The 27,361-nt window shown below is 36.6% G+C and overlaps 1 protein-coding gene across 4 annotated transcripts in view; it reads left to right on the plus strand.

Annotated features, from left to right (window-relative positions):
* The first annotated feature begins 772 nt into the window (after positions 1-772).
* The window catches only part of LOC131061665 (uncharacterized), a 93,862-nt gene continuing 67,273 nt past the window's right edge, over positions 773-27,361 (plus strand). For all 4 annotated transcript variants that reach the window (XM_057995479.1, XM_057995478.1, XM_057995476.1 and 1 more), the window contains exons 1-5: positions 773-995; positions 2,270-2,386; positions 2,474-2,644; positions 2,996-3,061; positions 23,857-23,922. In XM_057995479.1, coding sequence (XP_057851462.1) covers positions 900-995; positions 2,270-2,386; positions 2,474-2,644; positions 2,996-3,061; positions 23,857-23,922 — 516 coding nt within the window. In that variant the 5' untranslated portion in view covers positions 773-899. The remainder of the gene's footprint in view (positions 996-2,269; positions 2,387-2,473; positions 2,645-2,995; positions 3,062-23,856; positions 23,923-27,361) is intronic.

The raw sequence follows: 27,361 nt of genomic DNA on the forward strand, positions 1-27,361 counted from the left end.
TGAACGTGATTACAAATATATGCTTCAATGCAAAGTGCAAGATCATAATGCTTTCACTTGGGTTACTACTTTTAAAGAAGCAAGAGAAGAAATTATGGGTCTTACGACAAAAGTATTAAACACATTGAAGCATGAAGAACAAGATGATGTCAAGTTTTGGGACATTATACGAAAAGCCCTTTCCAATAAATACATATTTAGGGTTAAGTACACTGTCATAAAAAAATAAAAAAATGACTATATATCTTGATTTTCACTAGATTCAATTGCTAAGCTCTAGATTATATTACATTCAACTGCTTCTATCTATATCTTTCTTATTAAAAAGGTTTTCAAACATTTCAAATAAAATAATTGGATATGTCTAAGTTAGCTCATCCATTTTTTGACAATTGATCAATGTAATAGAGCCCTTACATCACAAACAACCATTAGATATTATAGATTTCATGTATATTGTAAAAATATACATACGTATAAAATTGAATATTTTTAATTTATAATTTTCTTTATTTTTTTAATAAGAAATCTTATGATTTATTCATATTTATGAATGATAGATATTTGAAAATTTGATATCTCTAAATATACTTCACATATTTAAAAAAAATATAAATATACTAATTAAAATGCACCCAAAACATTAAAAAAACGGCATAGATAATTAATTTTGAACTTTAAGTTCTTCTTTTGGGAAATGATAAATGACCTCAAATCTGTGTTTAACTAAAAAACGACAACAAATTAAAATTTGTATACAAAAATGCCACACTAAACCTAAAATAAATGGGCGAGGAGAACGGTCTTTCGTATAGCACAGCAACAACTATATATAGCAAGTGCCAACACCTCCAAGGGAAGCGAGGAGTGAGCAATTCATTGTAGCCGGGTTTTCTAAAATGGGCAGGGAGAACGATGCAGGGTTGGAAGATGCAAAGCGCAAGCAAGCTTGCATAACGGTTCTCTGCAAATATCTTTCAATCAATCTTCCTCCTGTAAGTGCAGCATTCTTACTCACTCTCTCTTCTCTCCAACGACATTATCTTCCCTGTTCAGGCAGACAGCGGGTCATGTAATATTTATCAACTGTGGCTTCAGTGGAAGAATTTATTTTGTATAGAAACGATATAATTCACCCACTAAATGTTCAAAGCTCAAGTCTTCCTCATAAAAGCCAATGAGTAGTCTGCATTGCTCAATCCCGCTTTCATTTATTGTACGCAGACCCAAAGGAAACGCAATTTTCGCCAATTCACAATTACAGTTACCATACAGTTCCCAAGGAACCATCTTTTGCACTTCTCTTATGCAACCGACATTAGTACACAGATTGGTCTGCTCTGTCTTCTAAACAATAAATTAGTCCTCTATTCTGTATTTCCTACACTGATCATCTTCTTCTTCTTTCTCTGTGACTCTATTGGGTTCAATCAAGAAGCCAACCCTCTAGCTGGAAGCTCCTTCTAAAATATCTCTCTTTTATCGGTCAGAATTTATTTTTGAGAGTGCCATTCATGACGGCGTTGAAATCATAGAAAAACCAAATTCCAGCCAGCAAGCGCTTGATTTTTGCCAGACATTCTGGTCCGAGCTTTCTATGTTTTTAGTTCTTCTCTAGTCACACTGCCCAAAAACTTATATAAAGGACCTGTTTGTTTGTGGTTCTAATAGACGATACCCGAGAAGCAAGCCAATTATACCTCCCTGTTTAAACCTTAATAGTGAATGTACGATTCATTTCAGTCTATAGTAACAACATTAACATTAACTGCCAAGTTTGATTGGCAGTCCTCTTCTAACTTTTGGTTCAAATCATTGTGGTCAATGCTGTTAAGATTTTGTTCTCGTGGATTCTTATTGATTTTTAAACAGGGGGAATCGATTTACAGAGACACTTCCTGGTTAAAAATTTAGAAAGATTGTTTCAATCTTGTGATTATTTTAGTGCTTTAGTGGCTATTTTGGAATACATAATATTTATTCTGTCAGTACGTATTCTTGACCAATGTTCTGTTTTCAATTCATTTTGGTCCCCCATTGTTATTTGTTTGATTTTAAAAAATGTAAGATATCTAGAATGGATGACTATTATATCTGATGGCTCTTAGATAAGAAGTCCAGCAAAATAAATTTGTAGATGATTGTTATTTGAATTTTAATTGTTGCTTTCTTTGTTATTTTAATTCTTTGACTATTATATCTAGAATGGATGACTATTACATCTGATGGCTCTTACATTAACATTAACTGCCAAGTTTGGTGCATGCAGGATGCTTTACCAAAAGCTTATTTAGAATGGCCAGACCTTAAATCTATATGCACAAACTTGGTAACATCATCGGGAAAAGAAAGTGTTTTGGGCACCTCTTCTGAGGAACATGAAGAGGTGATAATATTTGCCTTTCATTAGTAGGAAAACCATAATTTTAGTTCATATTTTATGAACATTAATGTACTCCCTTTTGTTTTGCAGATTCGCAGATGGTTAGAATATGCAAACAGTTTTCATTTAGATTCCAACTCTGGTTTGTCTAAATTAAAGAATTTCAATGAAAATTTACTGCAAAGGTCAGTTCTTGCATCCAAGGGATTAAACCCTTCTGTAGCTGATGTGATCGTGTGGATATCACTTCATGATGTTGTGGTACGAATCTTTGCAGACTCAATCCTTCATATGTGTCATGTACAAATTTACTGGAAAAATGACAGGCACTTTGTTATGTGTGCCTTGCATCTCTGTGTTAATCTTGTTGGATGCATGTGACACCCTTTCTTGAAAGCATGGGGTAAAGATATTGGATTTAATTCACTTCGTTGTTTGGTATCATTTGAAGGTCAAAAATTAAATTATTTGAAGGCATAATATATTTGGATTCAGCAAAAAAGGTCCTTTTAAAGATGATATAACTTGTTCTCGCTGAATTATTAATTGTTTTATTGCATGACTATAAAAGAAGCTTAACTTGTTTGTTTGAAATTTTGAATTGCTTTGCAGATTGCACTTTCCGCTGCTGACAGAAGAAGTGTTCCGAATCTGATGCGGTGGTTTGATTACATTCAGGTAGCAATAATGTTTCAGAATGGACTAATTCTTACTCTGATTTTATTTAAAAGGAAATTGTTTACAATGTTGTATTGTCATTAGTGTAATCTATCTGTTTAAGAATTGCGATACTATTATAGAGTGCTCAGTAATGTGGTACTCATGTTTCTTTTCTAACTTTCTTTTTCTTTAGTTCTTTATTTCTTTGTGGACCAATTCATCTTAAGCACCAGGTTACGCTTAACCTTCTTTCAGTCACATGGTTCCACTGTCAAGACATTTTTGCTGTCTGCATCATGGATAATCTCAGGCTGTTAGTAATTTCTCTCTTCTGGATAAGTGTAAAGTCCCACCCTAAATCCGATTCAAATTTTTTGCCCTTCCAACAAAGTGTTTGGTATTATGAATGCATAGTTTCAGGCAATGAAGTTGGCATACTCAATATCAAATTTATATTTCAGTGATTTGTTTATTGTAGGTCTGGGTGTAGAGTTTTTCATGCACTGAACTTCACTTGCAGATGATAATACTTTATTTGCAGAAGTTGGGATGTTTACACAACTCAGAAAATAAATCACAGTCCAGTGTACAGTGAATGAATGCTAAATTTCAGTATTAAAATCTGAACTGATTTGAAGATATTATTATACAGAAGTCAAACCTTTGAGTATTTAATACCATATCGATGTTTATTTCCTTGGATGAAGCCAGAAAAGGAATGTAAATATATTATTATTCTGACCTGAAGTATTATAACAGCCTGTTCATACATATGTGATGAAGATCCGAGTCTCCACATAGCAGCAAATAAGTTTTTAACTGAGGGTGAAGTTGCAAAAGTATCACCCAAGTATGAATATGCTGCCCCAGTCCACGGATCAGGTATTTAGCAGACCAAATGTTAGGAATGAACAGCGACTAATTGCAGATATGGCTTGATAAGGGCCCTGCAATACATTCGACCCCGCTGCTCCAGTAATGGCATCCCACTGAAAGGTAAAATGCTCCAGGTTAGACGTTTTCCCTCAAGGAGGAACCACACGCTCCAATCTTAGCTAGTCAACCCAAAGAATATCTTCAGATATTATGCCATGGATTCCCCAGTGAGCTCCTTTGACCCCATGTGGTTAACCAACCCCTCCACCATCCTTCTATATTCCTCACGCACCAGCCAATCACTATATCGACCTCCAAAACCAACCTAAAGAATGGAGACGCCCAATAATAAATTCACGCCCCTTCAAATCTGATTGATGTGGCTAATTCTATCATAAGAAACCCTATGATGGTCTTTAATCCCCACACACAAATAAGTCTTCATAAGCCCAATAAACTTTTAAGATATTGATTTTTCCATTCTCATGTAGCAAATAGGAGTTTATAAAAAGCCTCCCAAAAACTCATATATAATCTTCGAAATGCCTGAAATTTGTCTCTGCAAAGAGACTTAACAAAATTGATGAGAAATCTCAATCAATTAACCAAACTGACGATCCTCTTTATGCTCAAATGCAAACCTTGGTTGAGTTCACCTTTAAATCTGTATCAAGAAATGAGGGTTTTCGTCCCCACTTGGACCATTCAACGCCCTGTGGATCCCTATGTGGATCCTCTTGGTGAAGCAAGAGGGGTTTTGTCTTTAGCTCCAAGAAACCCTTGGGTTTTCGTCTCGCAGGCAAGAGTTTTGCCATAGACACAAATGTCTGAAATCTTCGCAGAGAAAACAAGCTTCAGAATCTTCTATATATATAAAAATGAGACCTCAACCTTCTTTTATAACCATCTCTAGAACTTTCCAAAAAGGGCATTATAAAATCACTTTTATTATATAATTAATCCTTAACCTCAAAAAATGATTTAATAAAATAGTTGATTATTCTGAGCACTTTAGGCACAAGGTTATGCATCCAACATTTAAAACTTTCCATTCTCTTTCCAATGAGCTATTATACTGAGATGCTTGAAAAATTATTTTATTTAAAATGACAGCCTTAGAAATATTAATTAAATGTAGCTAGCTCAAAATTGCACCTGAGTTGCAGAAACAATTGAAATGCATTGGAATTGAAAACTGACTACACAGGAGTGCTATCAATGATGAATGGTGATAATCGTACCCGATTGGGTGACTTCCTGTAAATAGATTCTTTCTCCAAGAATCTTGGAGAACACAACACAAGCCGAAAATAAACCTGGAAAGTGCCTTCTGAGTCCTCTAGGCCATTTAAACTTGATGATAACATCAAACGACCACTTTGATATGGTTGACACACACCTAGAAGGACAGCCAATTGTAAAGCACAAGAACCTGAAAATGGGGACATTATAGTCCTCTCTTCCCAAAGATTGTTTGTCCTCAAGCAACACCAACTCAACTCCAAAATCACCAGATTGAACCAAACTGAAATCAAAGTACTGCCTTGCTGGACACCTGTACAAGGGAGCTCCTAAAAACCACCTATTAGAAGAGCAATCAAAAAGTTCAAAAACTTGGTAAACTCCTCAGAGAATTGCTCTTTGAAGAAATCAATCCAAGGCATCGTAGGAGTAAGCTCAAAATAGTCAACATTAGCTCTTTCATTCCCAACTTCTTGCACTCCCACATGGTAATTGTCACTGAAATCTAATATGTTGTCCCAAACATAAGTGCAAGCTGAATATAAGCAGTTACAATGATGTGGTGCCTGAAAATCCAACCAACACTGAAACTGGTTAGTCAAACCTGTCATTCTCTCCATCTAAGGCCAAAAACTAACCTTGACAATGAGCTGATTGGAATGAAATTGTTCAAATCTGCAGCTACGCAAGTCTGAATTTTTAAAATACAACATTTGCAAAGAAAAACAATCACTGCAATACTAAATAGTCTTGGCCAAAATGAATTTTCGGATCATGTCCTTGGCTAGATGTGTCTTCCCCAAATTCACCAACTCAGTTAGAGACCAAGTTTTACTCATAATCTCTCTCCAGACCACCTGCAGGAACTCAAATGGACTCATATGAAGACTGGAAATAGAGGAAACAACAACATTATTTTCACTTTTTAGGTCCATATCTCCCCATGGGATGCTTCTTCCATCATCATTACTCACCAATAAGCCATAAAAATGGTCTCGTGCATAGATGTTAACACAATGAGTGACTCCACCATGTAGGCGCTGTGCTACTCTGATTTGCATGTGGACCCCATCGAGAATGCATTTGACAACACTTGCAGATTCAACATCAATGGTATCCAACCCATCCAATTGTAGACCACAATAGTACTCTTTTCCTTGTGGTACTCACAAGGTCAACTGCCAGCCCATGATGATCTAACCCACAATCGTCCACTACAGGAAGTAAACCATCAACGATCCTAGGTGGCCCGATAGACATTTTAGTTGGATTCACCTTATAATCACACACCACACTTGGATTCCACACCTCACTTGTGTCATCAAGAACAAGAGTCACCTCACCATCTAACTCAATGAGTGGATTATCAAAAGTCAAATCAGCACTCATCACAAATAGTGGGTTATCAACAAACTGGAAAGTATTCCCACTTTCTAACTTAGACCACCTATCCAGCTGAAACCATATCTAAAAATGCCAATTTAGGACTTTGCTCTAAGTCAAAGTCTTCTTGGTTTCGGTCAAGCTCTTCAATCACTTGCTTGAGTTCCTTTGCCCTTTCTCTATTTTCCTGCTCCCTGAACTATGCAGTGACAACAAGCTGATTTTCTACTTCTAGAAAAGCTATTAACATATTCTTCAAGGTCTCCTTAGTATCCTGAAGTTCTAAGGTGAGCTTATTAACTTCATCCTCTTTTCCTTAGATTGCATCAACATACACTCTAGCAATCTTGAAGATCAGACCTGTCTGAAAGTAATTGCAAATAATCAGATTTTATTGACCCAGAGCTCCTTTAACCACCTGCAAATCTGCAAGAGAGAATTCACCTTCCATGCCCTTCTATCTCCTCTTAATTTGGGCCTTCCAGTAGAGATTATCAATGATCTTTTGAATGCCATCAAAATATACTAAGGCTACAACAATCATATTCTCAGTGACCTTCAGCTGTTCTTCAAACTATGTGTCTCAAAACCATCATTTTGAAATACATTTTTTGATGGGTCCTCCAAATCAACCCCCTCAATGTTACCTTCTTTGCATAGTTTAGGCTCACAAGTTAGGAAAGTCCCTTGGTCAAAAGGAAATTTGCCAAATGCTGCAATAATTTCAGATTCATATGATAAACCTCTTTTCAACAACCATTGATTTTTTCCATTTCTGAATTCATCATGTAGGCGTCCTCAATTTGATCCGCTTCCTCATCAAATTTGGGATTTTTCAAGTTACTTGTTTTGGCCTCCAAAACACAATCATGCGTAAGTGAACTGTTGTTAGAAATCACACATGATTCATCAAATCTTTCAATGGAGTTGCCAAATGCATAATAGGCCTCAAAATCCTTGTTGGACTGATCTGAATGTATAGCCAAGGTTGCTGTTTTGTTGTCATTGTTAAACAAATCCTCATCATAAGAAGATGCATGCAGTTTGTTGGAGTCATTTTGGGACTCAGTATACTCCCTTCTTGAGTTAGGCCATTTTCTACAAATTCCATAGCCTCAACTGTTTCTTTGACCTAAACATCACTTGGCTACAATAATTCACTTATTTTATTGATCCCACGTGTGATCAGGTGTCCAAGCCTCCTAACATGTGAAACATCACTGCTTTCTTCTCATTTGGTTCTTGCTCTTTTTGGGAGATCCTGTAACCTATTAACCCAGTGAAATCAATTCCTCTTCAGTCAACTGTTTTTTGAACTTCTCAATTTTTTGCTCAATCAATCTTTTTGAGAACTCATAAGCTATAGGGGAGACATCCAGCTCCTTCCTCCAAATGGCCAACTAGTCAGAATGCAAGCGCTTGGAGTTATCATCATTTTCATCTAAAATCAAACACAATATAGTTAGCATGGCCGCTTTAACATTGTCTGAATGGTGTTTTCTGATTTTGTTAAAGAAGCATTGGAACATTTGGAGAATTATATCATCACACTTGAGATCAATCAAAATGAGACATGGCCTAACCTTAGCCATAACTTATAGAATCTTAGCCCTCTTATCAAAAGATGGGCTTCTGGTATTATCCAACCCATGAAAGCTTCCAGTAATCAAGCTTTAGAATCTTTTTCATCACATCATCATTGTCAGGTGCTACAGGAGTTGTGAGACATGCATTAATTGCAAGTCTTACATCTTCACGAGGATGTCCCATAAGTTTGTGCTCGACCAAAGTGAGCATTGATGGTTTCAAAGCCCAATTCAAAATCCTCCATTCTGATTGGTCTACCTTGGACAAAAATGTTTCCAATTCCTTCAATTTAAGAACATCATCTTGAAATTGTGCAGACTCCAATTCAATTACAATTATTAAGAGCCAATTTCTTACTATCTTTTCTTTCTGTAAGTTCCTTGGTTGGACACACTTAAATGTATCATTGAAGTCTTTGAAGAAAGGACCCATGGTTCATATTTGCTCTTAGTTGCAATAATGTTTTCCTGATAAAAAAAAGTTGCTTTCCAAACTGAAGTTCACCAAATCTGATGCACATTTCAACACTCAACTTCATAGGCTGGCAGTTTCACCAACTCTGATACCAGTAAGGCCCAACCTCTACGCCAAAAGCTTGGACTTGTGGCTAGGGTGACACCCACAGGCATTAAAGATGGCCCTGCTGGCATTCCACCCAAGAGTTCTGAGGATTTACGTCAGGCTCGTATAGACATTTGGCTGCCAGGGTCCCACCACTGGGCATTCTCCGCATGGAGGGATATTACAACCCACCATGTTTTGCACGTCTTGACCTCGAGACCTCAGCTCTGATACCACTATTAATTCCCACCCCAAATCTAATCCAAATTTTTTACCGTTCCAACAAAGTTTTTGGTATCATCAATGCATAGTTTCAGGTAATCATGTTGGCTTACTCAGTATCAAATTTATATTTTGGTGAATTGTTTATTGCAGGTTTGGGTTGTAGAGATTTTCATGCATAGAACTTTACTTGCAAATGATAATACTTTATTTGGCATCCCACTAAAAGGTAAAATGCTCTAGGTTAGACGTTTTCCCTCAAGGAGGAACCACCCACTCCAATCCTAGCTAGTCTACCCAAAGAATATCCCCAGATATTATGCCATGTGGTCAACCAACCCTTCTGCCACCCTTCTATATTCCTGATGCACCAGCCAATCACAATACCAACGTAATGAATGGAGACACCCAATACTAAATCCATGCCCCTTCAAATCTTATTGATGCAGCTAATTCAATCATGAGAAACCCCATGATGGTCTTTAATCCCCATGCACAAGTTAGTCTTCTTCACATGCCCAATAAACTTTAAGATATTCAGTTTCCATTTGTTAGGTCCCGGAGTCAACTGAGAGGGGGGGGCGTGTGAATCAACTATCTAATAAATTTAAACCAAAACCATTTAACCAACTTAATGCTTAATACCGGTAAACCAGTTAAGTATGCCGGTAGACAGTGTTAACAGTAAATTGCTATATCGGTAAAGATTAATGCATGAAACATAAACATAAAGTCATTCACAACACATAACACCAATATTTGTACGTGGAAACCCTGTAAGGGGAAAAACCACGGTGGGAAACCTTACCCACAATCAGATGATACTACTGTAGATGGTAAGTGTACATAAATGGTGTCTGCACATGCAGAAAGGCCAATAGCCTAGAGCTCACTGCTCAATCACAAAATGGGAGTCACACTGACTACAGTTGGATGGTTAAATCCAATAAGAATGTACTGCACAAAATAGCATCTTCATATGTTGGATTCAGTACCGGTGTAATGCTGATATGCTTCTACAAAAACCTAGCTTCACCTTCAAATGATGTCTTCGTGTATACCTCTGCTTAATCTCGCATATACCTTCTCACAATTCCTTTTTTTCGCATCCCACATTCGATCTTACAAATAAGATCTTACATTTATATCATAACCTAAGACCAATTTTAGTAGGTCAGCTCTACAAGATATTACAATAAAAACATTTTACAAATAATATAATATCCGATGCAATAACCGATTGAACATGTCAGCTTAATGCATTTACAACAGTAATAAATCATCTCCATAGCGTGCCATACTGATCTGGAAAAGATAAACCTGCCGGTGTAACCCTAGGTAACCCTGGACCTATTTGCCGGTAAAAGCAAATATGCAAATCTGAATATGCCAATGATTAATTCTTCAAAACAAAGTGTCCACATGATGTCTTCGACATTACCAAGTGTCTTCCATATCATTCCAAGTGTCGGTGAACATTATATCCTGCCGTTGAACCATATACCAGTAACTGTGCAATAGTTGCTTGCCGGTGAATGTTGCTGGATCTCCAAAGTGCTAGTGTTTCAGTAGGTGTTGACATCAATGACAAAACCATACCAAAATACCAACACCATTCTCACGTAGCAAAAAGGATTTCTATCAAAAGCCTCCCAAATACTCATAAATAATCTTTAAAATACCTGAAATTTGTCTGTGCAAAGAGACTTAACAAAATTAATGAAAAATGCCAATTGATTAACTTTAGTGTTATAAGCATAAAATAGACTTTTTTTATAATGGATCCCTTTGAAGCTATTATGATGTGTCTATGCCCTGCATTGGCACAAACATATGCTTATGACATATTAAGGATTGATTGTTTTCTATTTCTTGTTTTCTCATTATGTTAGCTTCCATAGAGACTCTGAATTAACTAACATTGGAGTACAGATATTCATGGTTGGTGTCCTAAATGATCCATAATAAGCATAGACGTCCACATCTAATTCACCAACACAAATCTTTTTTATTCATTAGCAGCTTAATTGATGTTGAATGCCATTCTTTTTGCATCTCTACTTACGAAGACAGACAATATATTCTTAGAAATGAATTGTTTAAGTGTTGTAATTGACATAAACTAAAGTATGTATGAAATGGAACAAAGCAAGAACTGACACATCACAAAGACAGAGCACACCCAAAGGGATTCTTACCCTTGAGAAATCGAATGTAGGAATGTTCCAAAAGAATAAAGCCTTGCCTTCTCTTGCCACTATCTCCTCTTTGCAAATTTACAAGATTATGGCCTTTTCAGGACATTCAAGGGAACCAACAACATCAATGGTATCTTGACAGTTGCAATTGCTCTGCAAATTGCTTCAAAATGCACATTATAGAATTGCATTCACCTGTAGAGTTTCCCACAGCACTCAACTAAGAAGTGCTTAATCATCTGGATTACAAAGAATGAAGTTAATTTGACTTCTCCAGGGCTTAAAGATACTCAACATGAAAGGTTCAAACAAGAAGCTCTAATACCAATTAGTGTGAACAGATACCATTTGTGGCTGCTACTCTTCTTTTCTGAAATCCAAATGGAAAAGAAGATAGCGGAAGCTACCCGACCTACTAGATCCTTTGTGTAAGAATAGGGATAAGAAGCGATTTTATCCATCTTTGAATGCACACCCAATGGATTATTTGATCCATATTGATGCAATGCTGCCAGATGAAGAGAACTGGTGCCTACTGGAATAAAAGGGTGTGGTTGTGGGTGGGCTCCTATACTATTCTAAGGGCCCTACTATTCTAATGGGCTCATATCCCAGCCTGTTCCTTTTAGTACACCCCATGTATACCCATACTGAGGTGGGAAATGTTGAGGATATAGCTGCCTGTGCTTATTCTAGCCCCCTACTATTCTAAAGGGCTAGCAGTGCTAATTTTTTGTAGTTTTGTCACTGAAAAAATTGTTTTCTGTTTCTGCTGTAAAGATCCTTACCTGAATTTTTCCCACGAACTTGCACTATTTCTGATTTTTAACTTGTTGGCATTTCGTCAATCAATTGATGGAATGTGGAATCATTCAACATTTCTGAGTAGCTGTCACTCTTCTTTCAAATATAAAAATTATTCACAGATGGAAGTTCATATAATTTAAGACAGAGAAGTATTAAGCAAACAGTTTTAATAACAACTCTACCAAATGTTTCATATTCATGAATTATCACTGTATTTATCAATTAGCTGGAATCTACATTCTGTCAAAAACTTAACATGCCAACTGGAATACAATTAAGAGAATACCCATAATTGTTGTAACTTGTAGGTGTCATAGGAGTTGAAAGTGCTGGGCCGGTTCAGTCCTTAGAATGATGACCGATAAAATTCTCCTTCCCTGGTCCACCTCCATATACAGGCTATGCACCTTGGTTATATTGAGGCAGCAGCATCCACTTTTTATTTCCTACGCTAGCTTCTTTATCTGCGACTTCTTGTTGGGAATTTCCACGTCGGACAACTACGGTGCTTGATACTCCCATGCAGCTTCAAGGAATGTTGGCAGAAAATTTTAGCATTTCAATATGGGGTGAATATACTCCACAACTTCTTATTTGGCCCTCTGTCACCTTTTAATACCAATCCTCCTTCAGCAAAAACCTTTTAAATCCTCCCGAATCTTGACTTAATACTTTTTAAATGCTTTTGAAACAGCTGGCGATCCCTCTTTTAAATTATTATTAACCACCGTAGTTAATGACACCTGGTGGAACCTTCAAATTTTGGCTAAAAATCCTTTTGAGCCCCTGGTTTGAATTTGTCAAAGTCTGTGTCTTAAACCTTTAAGTCCTGAAAACCTTTAGCTTTGGAGCTAAAACCCTAAACCCTACTCGTTCTATTTTCATGTTGACTTGCTCTTGCCAGTTACCGGGTTTTTAAGTTATAACTTGAAGGGTTATAAGTTGTTCTTTACCAGCCCCCTTTTTTAGTGACCTGCTGTTCTAGTTATGTTTAATTTTTCCTAATCTGTCAGTATAATTTTCCTAAGTCTTATTTTTTGTTTTTACTGGCTTAATCAATGGCTAGCATGCGCTCGCAGCGATCAGAGGAGTCAAAGCTGTCAGGCCTGTGATGCAGTGTGAATCATTAGATCAAAGATGGGACCTGGGAGCCTCTTAAAAGGGAAACACTTTGCTTGCATCTTATTGGATTGCGCCCTCACTATGCCAGAACTGTCGGGGTGGTGTCAGCCCTGCGATGCTGCACGATGGTGACACGTAGCAGAAAAAGCTTTTGTAGCAGCCTTGTGGTGTTAGAGGTGTCAGGAACTTGTCAGCCCCACGATGCTGCAAAATGGTGACATGTCTCCACTCGTTGAAAAGTGAGTGCTAACCTGCAAGATGTTCATTGGCCAGAATCTTGCACCTATGTTGAAGGATTTTTCAAACAATATCTCTTAATCTCAGATGTCTGATTTGCTGCGATCCTTAGAAATCAATGGTTCTCATTCAAAATTGAAGAACGGCTAATTCACTGGTGCAGTCCTAACACGAAATATAGTAATGGCGAAATGACTGGAATTGGTTGGATTTTGGGCTGTTGCTGGCAAATAATATGTAGTCTGGACCGTTATGATCACCACAATTCATTGCACTTGTTGAAATTGCTAATTTGAGCTCTGGAGTGAATTGTATAAAGAACTAAGGTTTGCAGACGAAATTGAAGAAAAATTGGTTTGAACAGTAAGTGAAGCTAATTTTCAAGTTCTTTTGAGTTTTATGTTCAGAATTTTGAGCTTTGCAAATCCTACGTGAAATCAAAAGGTAAAATCGACTCCAGGGTAGTTGAGGAAAAACCCTAGGTTGTAGAGTTCAGAACCCTAGTTCACATAGAAACAGAAACAACAAAAATAAGTAAGAAAGTTTCTGCTTCTGGATCCTCCTAGAAGATGGCTGAGGATTTATTCAAACAATTGGAAGGAAAAGACTACCCATACCAGCTCATGGTCCTAATGACCCAGAGGACAGACTGCTAGATGACTTAGCTGGTGTTAGAGATGCCAAATTGCCAGAGACAAGATGGAGTTTGTTTGAGCATTGGTATCATAAGATAAAGTCGAAGATTCCCATGAGGAATGCATGGATATTGGATATGGGAAAGCTAGCAGTCCCATAAGTGTTTGTAGATGCCGATTTCATGAGAATAGTGGTGCAAAGATATGATGTTGGGAAGAGAGCTGTGTTGACAGCCATTGGCAAAGAGATGATTAATGCGTCAAGATTAGGCATTATTGAGGTTTTTGGTTTGAATAGAGCAGCCTGAAAACCAATAATTTTGCAGAAGTTTGAGGATAATTATAAAACACATATTCATCCATATAGGGGTGTGGTAATCCCTAGATTTAGAATTAAGGGAACAAAGAGGCAAATTATCCCAATATCTAAGTTTGAAATAGAGCCTTTTGCCTTGGATACCTTTGAGGACTATTTTGTGAAAACTTACTATACATTGTGCCAAATTCTAGGTCATGATGCTATGCATCGAATGCCAATTCCTCAGGATCCAATGGTAAACATAGAATTTGATTTTGCAACGTTCTTGGAAGGAATGCATGAACAATTTGTGAAAGCTAAAGGACACCTTGATAGATTTGAATTCAAGTGGTACTTCCTACTGTCATATGTTTCTATGGAGAGGGAAGGGGTTGTGGGATGATAAGTTGCAAGTCAAAATGTATGATAATGAAGGAAAATGTCTTACAGTCCAATGTTGGACATATATCTGGGATAAGAACTGTGAAAATGCAGATTTTGTTATCTTTGAGCAATATTTTATTCAAAAGATTTTGTGCTTCTTTAGTGAACTTGAGGTCAGAATTCCCAGAGATGTGATGGATTTTCTTAGACTAGCTGCTAGAAGAAAGGATCTTGGGATTTCACATAATTGGGGAGATTGGTTTCTCCATGCAAATACAACTGCAATCATGGTATATTACACATTTGTTCAGTCCCATGTGCTCCCAAAGTGTGTGTCAAGAAGATTACCTTACTTGGAAATAATATGGCAGCTAAATGAAGCTGATAAAATTCATTTCAGAAAGAGTAGAAAAGGTTCATTCTTTCCAACATCAGTTAAATTTTCAGACTTCACTGCTGCAAACAACGATGGCCTTGACAACTTATTCTATATTGCAATCATATAGAATGAGGTATGAAAGAGAGAGATTTTGATCCAGAGGGATTCATGGCACATGCAAAGAAAGGATTTGATCATGTCATGTTTTATCAAGAAGATACGATTAGAAATTGTGCCACCATTGAAGAGGCCAATGAAAGAAGAAGAAAATGGAACATGGCAATGAAGGCAGAGGAATTGAGAAAACAAATGGAACCAAATTTTCCTAGTTTCTTTAGTGATGAGCAGAACCATTTTGTAAGAATTGAAAAGTTGATGGAAAGTGCTGAGGCCTTGCTCAAAAGGCAAATTGTTAAATAGGGAAAGCAACATCAGGTTGCTGGTGAAGAAATAAGGCAAGAATAGCCACTGCAAAGAATTTGAAAGTGGCCATTGAACAGCAAGAGAAGGGAAAAGGAGTGAAAATTATTGACTTGGAGGGAGAAGCTCAAAAGGTTGAGCCAGAGGTACAAGAGCCTCCATCATCTCCCCTTGTTCCATATTCTCCTTCACCTCCTTTTTCTATTCTTCTTCTCTGCTAATTTCTGATATCGTATCTTTTAGGATAATTTGTTAGAACTGGTTGTCAAATGTAAATGTGACACCTGTATAATTGGCTTGAAGCTTGTTCGCTCCCTTGTTCTAATAAAAGGCAAATCAGAGCCATTGTACCTTCCTTGGGAACTTTTGAATTTTGGAAAACAACTTTGTATTGTGTCATACTTAAGTGTTTATAGCAGAAAGACAGAAACAACATTTCGCAATTGTAAAGCAAGTATTCAAAATCAGATGATACAATGGAGTTTTAAAATCTATTTTGTGTAGTTGTCTCCATCGAATTGTGTTTAGATCTCTTTGAAATATAAGTTTCTTGTATTTCATCTTTGTGAGTAATCATGGTGTATGTTCTGGTTCATGCTTCTTTCCAAGGGGAAGATTAAATTGCTTTAATCAGAATATAAGGGTTGGAATATGGTTTCAGGGATCGCAAGGAGAACTGCAATAAATTAGTGGTGGGGAAATTGATGTAATGCATTATTTTCATTTAGCCCAAGGGTTTTGAGAAATATTTGCTAAGCAATTATGGATGTTAAGATCTGATCTGACTCTATGGCCCTAATAAGGCATTGATCTAAATGAACTTCTGAAGTTAGGGTTATAGAACTTTTAAAATAAAAATGAACAAATTTACTTTTGTTTGTAGTGTAGTCAGGGTTTTGATAATCTCTCACTTTGAAAGGATGTAGTCAGGGTTTTGATTATCTCTCACTTTGAAAGGATAATAATCAAAGAATCTAGCCAAACATGGATCATATTATAAATTCTCGATTGAATTATAGAGAATGTTTCTGCTAAGGCAATACCAATTTCAAGTGTTAGGATCAAGAGGTATTGTGGTAGGGCTACCCCCCTTGACCCCCCTTGGTTTTGCGGGACCAAACGTGCAGAAGGTGTAAGCCTTAGGATTAAACCTTGGTCATTTGCAATTGGCCTAATAATCTTTGAGAATGATAAGTGGCTAACCTTTAGAGGGTTTTAGGAGAAATTAGTTGAAAACACCAAGAACACCCATGATTGTATTTTTGTGCTAGAAATTGGGACCCATGAGTTTGTCTTATTTGCTGAATATCCAACATATTAAAATATGCTGCAAAAATCTAATTTCTAACATAGGAATCTTTTCAATGCCCTTGAATCAAGTTGATCCCTCTAGGTGGGTGCAAAGCAAGGTAGCTGCATCTAACTCTGGAATATTTAATTTTTTTTTTTTAAATAAAATTTAAAACTCACCTTTTTACAATAGACGTTGTAGATTAAGCTACAAAGGTTCGCGGGCTTTTCCTCTTATCTTTTTCTTCCCACTTTTTGCTTTCCTTTTCTTATGTTGTTGCAGAACGCGTTGTTGCCATGTGTTGGTTGGGTGTAGTGGAAGGTTTCAGCCCAAATATTCCTTGGTGGCGCGTGCAACCGCCACGTGTCAAAGCAGCGTGCAAACTTCTTCTGAAAAATAAAGTTTGGAGGGATGTTTCAAGATGCCGCCACATGTTGCCTTCATGTGGTTTTTAGAGGTTTTCAAGGAAAGGAGATGATTTGAGGCCACCATCTTGCCAAGTGTCCGAGTTGAGTCCTAGGCTCTATCATCCCGAATAAAGTTTACTCTTTGCAAGCAAAGCTAGGGAGGTTTTTCCCAAGGAAGATTGACTGTGGCACCTGTCGAAAGGATGTGAGCCCATGTTTTGGCACCCCGCATCTTTTCTGTTGTAGCTAAAAGTTGAGGGGTGTGCTGGAAAGTTTTCTGTTGAGAAGTAATGGTCTGATGATGAGATTTGGATCATTTTGCAGAAATGGTTGCTTTGGTCATGCACTAAATATGCCATAATCTTTTTTGTTAGGGTTTTGATTGATTCCTTGAGGGAATCCCTTTTAAATAGCCCCATGGGCTTCAAATTAAAAATAACTTCTGGAGTTGGAAAAAGGGCTGATTTCCTTAGCAAAAATAGCAGTAGTAGTTATTACTTAGATTTTAGTTTTATTTCATTTCATGAATGAAAGAAGCATATGAGACCGTGCCATTGGTTGCCTTTGTTGTGAGCTTCAATCTAAGTGAATGTTTAAATTTCTATGTGCAAATGAGTTTGATGAATTGCTAAAATATTGCGTAGCTCTTATAGTTTCCATTTTGACTGTTTGGTGATTGAATCATGTTTTTCTACTCCTTCATTTGCTTATACTGAATAAATGGATGTTATATCATGCTTGTCTGGGAAATCAGTAGGAAATATTGAGTTAGTAAGATACATGTTCCTCTCTTTAGCCTTAATAAGCATATTTCACAAAAGGATATAAATATTGCATGATGTGTTCGAATGACCTTACATGCTCTGTTCTATCTGTCTAATTGAGAAAAGAGTATGCTGTTATGTGTCTCTATTATGAGATGATATGTTTCTAGATTCCAACTAATACTTTAGATCATTATAAATTCTGTTGTATCGCTTTAGATTTAGATTGCTGTTTGAAGATTTAATCCTTCCCTTTTCTCCCCCACCCTTTCTGAAGAGCTGACTTCTAAAATCCTGGATGTCGTTTAGTGAAGCGTATGTGGTTCCCCAATCACTGAACTTCCCATAAGGCTATTATTTGGAAGTTAAATTTTAGAGTCAACAGACGCCAATGATCTCTAGATGTTGGAATAGGGAAATGCCAACTTCATCAAATCCTTGATCCAGCTCCTCAATGCAACACCTCGATTTCTCATGAATAATATTAATTTTCTCATGAAATATTTATTTGCCTTGCAAATCCCAAAGATTTCCTCATTCTTGAAGCTTTCAATAGAGATATTGTTGAGGAAATATATCTTAATGCACTCACAAACTTCACTTGTTAGCTCATATGTGAATTTTGTATAAATCCACCTTTGCAATTGGCTAGGGAAGATTATTCATCCCCAAAACCAACCTTTTCCGTAGGGTTTTCATCCTATGGTGGCTAAACTTTGCTCAACTCCACAACTGAGGTTTCTAGAAAATATTAAATACCAGAATTCCCATATGAAACCCTTCATCCTCTTTTTATAATCTCCTTTAGAGCTTTCTAGAAAAATATATTATAAAATCACTTATAAATTGTGTTACATGGGGATGCATTCCCACCCTGAGACCCTGTGTCTTTGTACCCCTTAGTTTCAGGCACGGTGGGATGTTAGGGGACATCCTCATACTATCCCACCCATTTGCAAAAACTCCAAAATGTCTGGGGATATGTCCACAATTTAGGAAATGCCTGTAAAACTAAAGGGGATGCTTGGCTGTCCCCAAGATGGACGGGGAGGTCTTAGACATCTCCCGACTGTCTTGGGGATGACCAAGCGTCCCCTGCATCATCCTAGACTTCAACGCTTAAAAATATAAAATAACATTAAACTTTATAAAACTTTATTGGGTTGTAAAGGAGCGTGGGGGTCCCACAAACCCTCCCACACCCCTTATACACCCTAATTCCTTCCAAAACAATTTCATTTTTAAGTTTCCTCCATCTTGCCTAGCCATTGGTTTGAGTTTCCTAGTCATTGGTTCAAGTTAGGTGTTGCAGGGACGAGGAAGGGGGTTTGACAGGTGAGATTGGATGCCTCTCTTTTACATTTTGCCACATTTTGCAAAAGCTCTAAGCCTGAAACAAAATAACAACTGCAAATTTGAAGCAACAATAGTGTCAACTGTCAAGGTATGCCATTTTTTTAGGTTTTTTAATTTTTAGCTTGTTAGTAAGTTTGTAAATTTAAAAATGTTTTCATTGTTTTAGTTTCAAAATTTCAGTTTGCTCTCATAAAAAAACACTACAAAATGAGCAGTAGCAGTAGTGCTAGTCATGAGGGTAATGAAGAAATTAAAAATGAAGTAAACAGAATATCAGTAGACCCTTCTTCTAATTCTGAAAATCCAAACTCATTTTCTATTCCACAAGAATGTTTTACTTGCCCTTCACCCTCCCTTCAAAAATTTGCAGAAGACCCTTTAAACCGTAAGAAACCATTAGTTCAATTTGCCATTAATTTGACCATCATCAAGGGTAAAAATGCAGAGGGCAACAGGCATTGGTTATGTCATATTTGCAAAACTGATTACCGTGGGATCTATACTAGGGTTAGAACCCATCTATTGTATGAGAGTGGACATGGGGTTAGAGTTTTGTGAAATTGTAATATTGGAACAAAAGTTGAAATTGCAAAGTTGGTTGGAGTGAGTGAAGACAAAATCATTGGTTCTACTTACAATAAGAAATGGTTATCTATTGATTTGCATGACCATTCCAATGTGTTAGTTGGAGAGAGTTGTGATAGAGGGAAGAGGAAGGCCTCTTTTTCTGCAGGTCAGAAAAATACAATGATAGGGTTGATGAATATGCAAAAACGTGAGCAAGTCGATGATTCAATGACCAATTTTTTTAATGCCCATGCTATTCCATTCATTTCGCAAGGTCACTTATTTCAAAGCTATGATGACAAATGCAATGGTAGTTGGACCCTCTTATGCTCCCCTAGGAGACCAAAGATTGCGCACCTTCCTCCTTGACAAACAATATTCAAAGGTGAACATGTTGATGGAGGAGATGAGACAAACATAGATTAGGACTGGTTGTTCCATTGTCATGGATGGGTGGACTGATATTCGACCTTGGCCACTCATTAAATAATTAATATTATTGTTACATGCCTTGTTGGTTCATGCTTTCTTAGAGCTATTGATTGTTTGGGGAAATTTAAGGATGCCGATTACCAGTTTGGCATTTTGAAGGAGGCCATAGTGGAGGTTGGGTCTTCTAATATTGTACAAGTTGTGATAGATTCAGCTCATGTTTGTTAGTTGGTTGGTGGTTGAGAGTGCTTACAAACATATTTTTTGGACTCCATGCTGTGTACATGCTTTGAAAGACATTGGCAAAATAGATTGGGTGAAGTAGTAGTGGCAAAGGCTAGAGACATACAAATGTTTGTATGTAAGCATCACACTTGACTTGCACTATTCTGGTCTTATTCAATGAAAGAATTCCTCAAACTAGTTGAGACTAGATATGCTAGCTATTTTATTTTGCTAGAGAGGATGTTGGAGGTGTAGGATGCTCTACAATCCATGGTGGTTGTGGAGAGTGGAAAAAGTGGGTTCAATCAACGAGAGAAGAAGTAAAGGTGGTGAGAGAAAGAGTGCTTAGTGACACTTGGTGGCCCGATATCAGTCAAGGAAAATTGGCTGAGTTTGTACTTTGTTTTACATTTTACTTTTTGCTTTTTATTTAAAATTTTATTTTTCATTATTAATAGTGTTAATGTCCTAATTTTTAAAATTTTAAATGTTGTTTGCAAATATATTTGCTATTTCACCTGTTGTGGGGGTAATCAAGTATGTAGATAGAAACTCTCTTAGCCTTGGAGAGAGTTATGAGAGTTTTAATAGCATGCTTGATCAAATGAAGCAAGCAATTGGTGACAAGGATCTTGGATTTCATTTCTACAAGGAGCATATTAGGCCTATTGTCACAAAGGGGTGGAACACAATGAACAATCCTCTCCATACGGCAAATCTGTCTCTCTCTGTCTCTCTCTGTCTCTCTGTCTCTCTCTCTATATATAATCTGAAAAATTCAGTTATATGTATATTTTTAAAAATACTTTTATCTCCGTCCACTCGCCGTGACAAAAAATGGCCCTCGGACTGCCATCCACCTGTCCGCGCTCCTGTCCCTGAAATGTTGTGGAACACACAAAATTATCAACATGCTCTGCAAATTCAATATATATGTGTTTTTGAAGAATATTTTTAAAAAATATTTATTTTCAAATGTTTGATGAAGCTGTCGAGTTATTGCCAGGTTTTTCGCTGAGTCTTGAGTTTTAAAGTTTTTTAGGCCTGCCAAGTTATTGCTGAGTCCGAGTTTTTCAATTGTGCTCAACACTATGATTGATATAGCCATCAAGTATCGATCACTGAAAGATTGCCATTATACAGACTATAATGCTGTCCAGAGAGTTTTCTAGTGCTAAGAGTATCTGCTGGAACTTTTTTTTAGATATAATAGAGTATTATGGGCTGTTCTAAGTTCTAACATCCAAAGTTGGTTTCATCGACGAAGTAAAAAATCTAGTGATACTGTCCTATCATGGATATCCAGATTGATTGGTTTAGAGGAGCTATTTTCATCATCAACCAATGCAGGCTGGTCTAATTCTTATGCAGCTGGTCCAGACATTCCAGCAGGACATTGACTGACTGAGTTGATACTGATGAAAGTTGCAGTTTGTCATATACATCTGTTGTTTGAAATTGATTGAAGAATGAAGTAATTTGGCTGAAAGGCATAGAAGATTCACACAGGGCCTGATTATTGAAACCCAAGCCTCTCAAAGAAAGAGGGTTTAAAATCTTTGGTCACTATAACAAAAGAAAGGCAGGTAAGTTTCCCTCAATTTCTCCAAATGACTGATAGAACCTTCCTTGGACCCCCCAATAGAATGACCATTCAAAATTTAACATTTCTAAATTATGTACCTCCCAAAGAATATTAAGCTATTTTTTGGGTTTAAAATCTCTGGTCACTATAACAAAAGAAAGGCAGGTAAGTTTCTCTCAATTTCTCCAAATGACTAATAGTACCTTCCTTGGACCCCCCAATAGAATGACCATTCAAAATTTAACATTTCTAAATTATGTACCTCCCAAAGAATATTAAGCTTGCAAAATCTGTCTTATTGGGAGACAGAGGGTCTTCCTTAATGTAGAGATGGTGAGAAATGACTGATAGTACCTTCCTTGGACCCCCCAATAGAATGACCATTCAAAATTTAACATTTCTAAATTATGTACCTCCCAAAGAATATTAAGCTTGCAAAATCTGTCTTATTGGGAGACAGAGGGTCTTCCTTAATGTAGAGATGGTGAGAGCTCACTCTCATCTGGCAGAGTGGGAACCTAATGCCATTTGGCTAGCATTTCTTGTGTAAGTTGTCTGTTCAAATAATGATCACACCTGACATTTGCTGGTTATTTTTGGAGTAGGAAGTTAGTTTGGAGTTGAGTCAGAGGAGAGAAGATCTAGATCATTTAGATGATTTGTTCTTCCTCATCATTTTTTAGATCTCCCTTTCAGGGAAGCAGCTGAGGTGGGAATCCATGAGCATCTGTAGGGAGGTGAATGGTAGAGATACAAAGCTGAGATAGTATGCTCATATGATACCTTTCATGGGATCAAGATAGCTGAGTGAACTTTCTACCTTGGCAAAAATCCTGCAATAAGTTATGCCTTTTTGTGATTGTGCCTTAAGGTACTCTACCATTCAGTGCTCTCTCTTAAATTATAAAAATCTCTCATACTTTAGAGTGTATTGCACCTTGCACTGCATTAACTGAATTTATTGTAGGGGGTATGCTTATATCATGCATTCACAATGTAGAAAGATGAGAAATAAAATTGCCTTTTCTGTAACATATTACTTTCTGTAATTGTGTACTGCTACGGATAACTCAACTAAGAAACTTGACTGTTGTTTTTATTTGATTAACAGCTCTGCATTTTGGACTTATGGATTTTGAGGAAGCCAAAGAATGATATAATTAATATGTAATTTTGTAAAAAATTCAGACTTGAGCCCCATTAAGTTCGTCATGTGGATCATTTTTGAAAGAATTTTAACTAGTGAAGTATTAGATGGAAGATATAGCGGCTTACAAAGAATTGATATATTTAACTTGGATTTGATCTTCCTGTCATCTGTGAGACAATCTAGTTGAGCATGATTTATTCTTCATTAATTTTCTTTGTGCTCATGTTTTCTGTTTGAAGCAAGACAACATTGTTTCCAAGTTATAATTTGTTGAAGCAGCTTTACTGGACACTACTTATTGGTAACTTCCCGGGTAGAAAATATCTGTACTTTAAGTAAACTTAAGATACTTTTTGTCATACCACATTGGCATGGAAAAATGTTAAAGAGGAAAATAACTGAGTTAAAATTGTTAGAGTGGGTTGTTGGAATTTTTTTAGCAATTGGTATTTATTATTTCAATACTGTAAATTGTTTTCATGCTTTGTAGCAGCAAAATTCAACATTTGGTGCTATTCGTCAGTGATGGTTGTTACTGTGTAGACTTGCTACTTATTGTTGGTTGAGCAAAGTCATTTTCAGTTACAAATATAAAAATGTTATGTAGCATTATCTTTCATTCTACTAAAACAATCTGCTTTTACTGCTGGGATTTTTAAAGTGCAACTATTGGTTTAAATTGTAGAATAAGGAAGACTTCAGTGCAGTATATGAGAAGATCAATGTGGAAAAGCCAGAATTCGCATCAAAAGTGAGTTTTGTATGCTGTATTTACTTTTTTCATTCAAGATGATAATTAGTGATTTTTCAGATTATATATTTTGATTGACGGTACTTGCACTTTCTCTCATTGCTTGGCATAGGGAATTAAAGGAATCATACGTGCTTATATGATGCTTGCTTCATTCTTCATCTAACCTTTATATATTGTTAATTTATTGAAAAACTCTGTCAGTTAATTTGATTTCATTGCCTTCTAATTTGCAATGTGCAAAAGAATGTAAAACCAATTTTATTTCATTAACAAAGTTAAAATTCTGGAGTTGAATTTACTAGATCAAGGAAATGGTTTTTTCTTGTTGCTCATGTCAATGTACACCCAAACTCAGACAATAGCATTTTTTTGTATTCTTCAGTCCCTTTTTTAACGCCGGTAACTATTTGTTATACTATCTTTAGACTCTCTTGGGATTACTTGTTTAAGAGTCTCAAGAGGATTCCTTCAATGAAGAATTCTTTTTAAGCACTAATTTGAAACAAATTTCTCATCATTACCACTATATATCACCCAAAATTATTATCAATGGAAACTTTAAAAAAAAAATAAAAATTTGTTTCTCACCTCATGCATGCAGAAATGTCTTTGAAGATTATTTGATTATTTTCCATATCATTGAGATCTCAATTGGCTGGTTGTGGGAAAAGTAAACTTGATAAGGAATTTATATTCTTGATTTTGTTTATGTTAAAAGGACCATTCGCTGTCTTTTCTTCTACCTTCTATTCCACTATGGATGCTTTAGGTGAAGCTTTAATATGCCTTCTTTTGTGACATTTTCTTACTCTTTGACTAAAGAGCAAGCTAAGCTTATCCTTTAGATGCACTTTCCAAGAGTCAAGCATTGTTTAAACACACACCCAATGACAAAGGAAAGAAGAAACCAAAAATTAAGACAGAATCTAATGAGCCTTTCATCTCTTTTCTAAAGAAGATAAACCTAACAAGGAGAGACCCACATGCACATATTGCAAAAAACAAGGTCATGATGAACACAATTGTTATAAAAAATAGTTAGAAGAGTTGAAGCATATTCTTTAGGAGAACAATATTTCATTGCCTTCAACAATGTCTTCTTGTTCACCCTTTTCTTCTACACCATTATCATTACACAGTCAAGGACAACAAGATTAGCTAATGAAACAAAAGATGAAAGGTAAAGTACTTTTTGCTTCTACAAGTCTTGAGTTAGGATGACGGCTTCTTGATTTTGGAATCTCACATCCTATGGCTTTATCATAGGATATGTTCTCTTCATTCAACCCTTGCACTTTATGTCGCATTTTGTGTGTTTGTGGGAAAGGATCTATTGACATGGAAGAAGGCACATTCAGTGATGCACTTTGTGTCCCATCCTTGCCCACCAATATCCTATCTATCAGATTATACTTAGTGGAGTAGAGAAGCTAGTTGAGTTCACCTCTTATTTTGTGATTACAAAGACTTAGAGAATAGAGATATCATTGCTAGTGGAATGGTTGATCATTCATCTTGCTTGTATACCTTTTCACATTTTTCTCTTGATGGTGATGCAACTCCCTTGATTGATATTCACACTCATGCATCTAATGCGAATCATATTATTTAGAAGAAGTTTGGTCACTTGAACCTTGGTGTTCTTGAGATGTGTGCTAAGCTTCCATCTCCTCCTCTTGCTTCTTCAAATTGGCTTCCAGTACTTCAGTTAAGCAAGATGATCAGATTCTTTTAGATTTAGCATTGATCACAAGCATGTTAGATTTTTTGTTACTTTCATATTGTAGATTTCAAGGACACGCTTGAGGATATTCACTTCCTCTTTGATAACATTAACACACTATTGTTACACATCATCATTTCATGGGTTTCCACATGGTCTTGATTTGTCATCTTCTTTGATTGGGTTAGCACATGATTTTCTTGTGGTATACTCTAGCGTGGAGACGAGAGCAATTTTTAGAGACATTTATCATGAGACTTTGTCCCAAGGGGAGGAATGTTGCTAGTAGGCATTGGCTTGTAGGCATTGGATTTTCTTTTGCCCACGAACATTTACCATTTGCAAAGGAACTAATTCATTATGGGGGGGATCTATAGTCTCACTTCTCTTCTATGGGGGGGATATCTATTGTATATTTTTGATGGATGTAGTCCTTGAGGGGTCATGTTGAGTCCTCCTTCCATCACTTCCATCATTTTACATGTTTGTTTCTTTCATTCTCTCTGTTGGAGAGGTTTTTTCCTATGGGTTTTTCTCCTTTCCTTCATTTTTGTAATGCCCCCATTTTGTAGCAATATCAATTCGTGAAATTTTGTCCAGTTTTTGAGTTTTTGAGTTTTTCCTTATGTGTGGGGAGGACTCCAAATTTTTGGAGTGCTCTAGGTTGGTTAGTAGTGACTTTGGTTCTTGGAAATGAGTTCAGTAGGCAATATGTATTATTATGCCACTTTTAGAAGTGTTTTCGAACTTTGGTGTGTTCTCCAAACTTCTTGGAGAGCATGTCTATTTTTAGTAAATCACTTGATCATCATCCTACTATTTCAGTTTCATCATGGTGTGGTTAGAGTTGGATTCCAATGTGGTTGGAGTGCTTTCCACAACTCGGATGAAATATTTAACATATACACATAAGTTTCTAATGTTGAATTAATAAAGTATTTGCTTAACTGCTATATTTTATAAAATTCTTTAAGTACACCTTGAAGGTGGAGACCGAGGAGAAAAGGTGGGGTCTTTGCATATGAAAAGATGTTTAATATTTCAAAAAGGCCTTTGAGGTGAAAATGAAGTATTTTAGTTTCAAATTGCAAATTACCTCAACAAAAAAAGCTATATAAGGTATTGGGGCTCATTATTCCAAATGCTGATGAATGATATTGTTATGCAGCTGGAACGAACTTGGGTTCTACAATCTTTTGAGGAAAAGAACCCTCTCAAGATTTCTAGTTTCGAGGACGAAAGCTCCCTTCGCTAGATTGGTGTGGTTTCATTTAGAGGCCACCATGTTTCAGGTTTTAGTTTGTAGAGAGGGGGATTTTTGATGTTTTCTGATATTGGATGTTATTTGTGATTTTTGATGAATATTTTGGAGTTACTGAGTTTGGAGGGCGATTGAAGAGTTTCTTATTTGCTGGCGATTGAAGAGTTTCTTATTTGCTGGGTCTTACCATTTCCTTCTTCAGGCTGTACCAACCATTGTTGGAATTCTCTGAGGGTATTTTTCTGAGTTTTCTTTGTGTTGATGTGTATTTTGTACACGACCAAACACAGAATAAAATACCCAGAGGTATCTTATTCTCCCTTGAGTAAAGTCTCCGAATGCTGAAGATATCGCAAAAAGGATCAATCGGAAGGACTTCAAGGTTTTGCTTTGTAGGATCTCTACTTGCGGATAAGCACCAGTGGTCGTTGTGTTTGCTGTTTCTTCAAGGG

The sequence above is a fragment of the Cryptomeria japonica genome, chromosome 7, assembly GCF_030272615.1.
Source record: "Cryptomeria japonica chromosome 7, Sugi_1.0, whole genome shotgun sequence".
Lineage (NCBI taxonomy): Eukaryota > Viridiplantae > Streptophyta > Pinopsida > Cupressales > Cupressaceae > Cryptomeria > Cryptomeria japonica.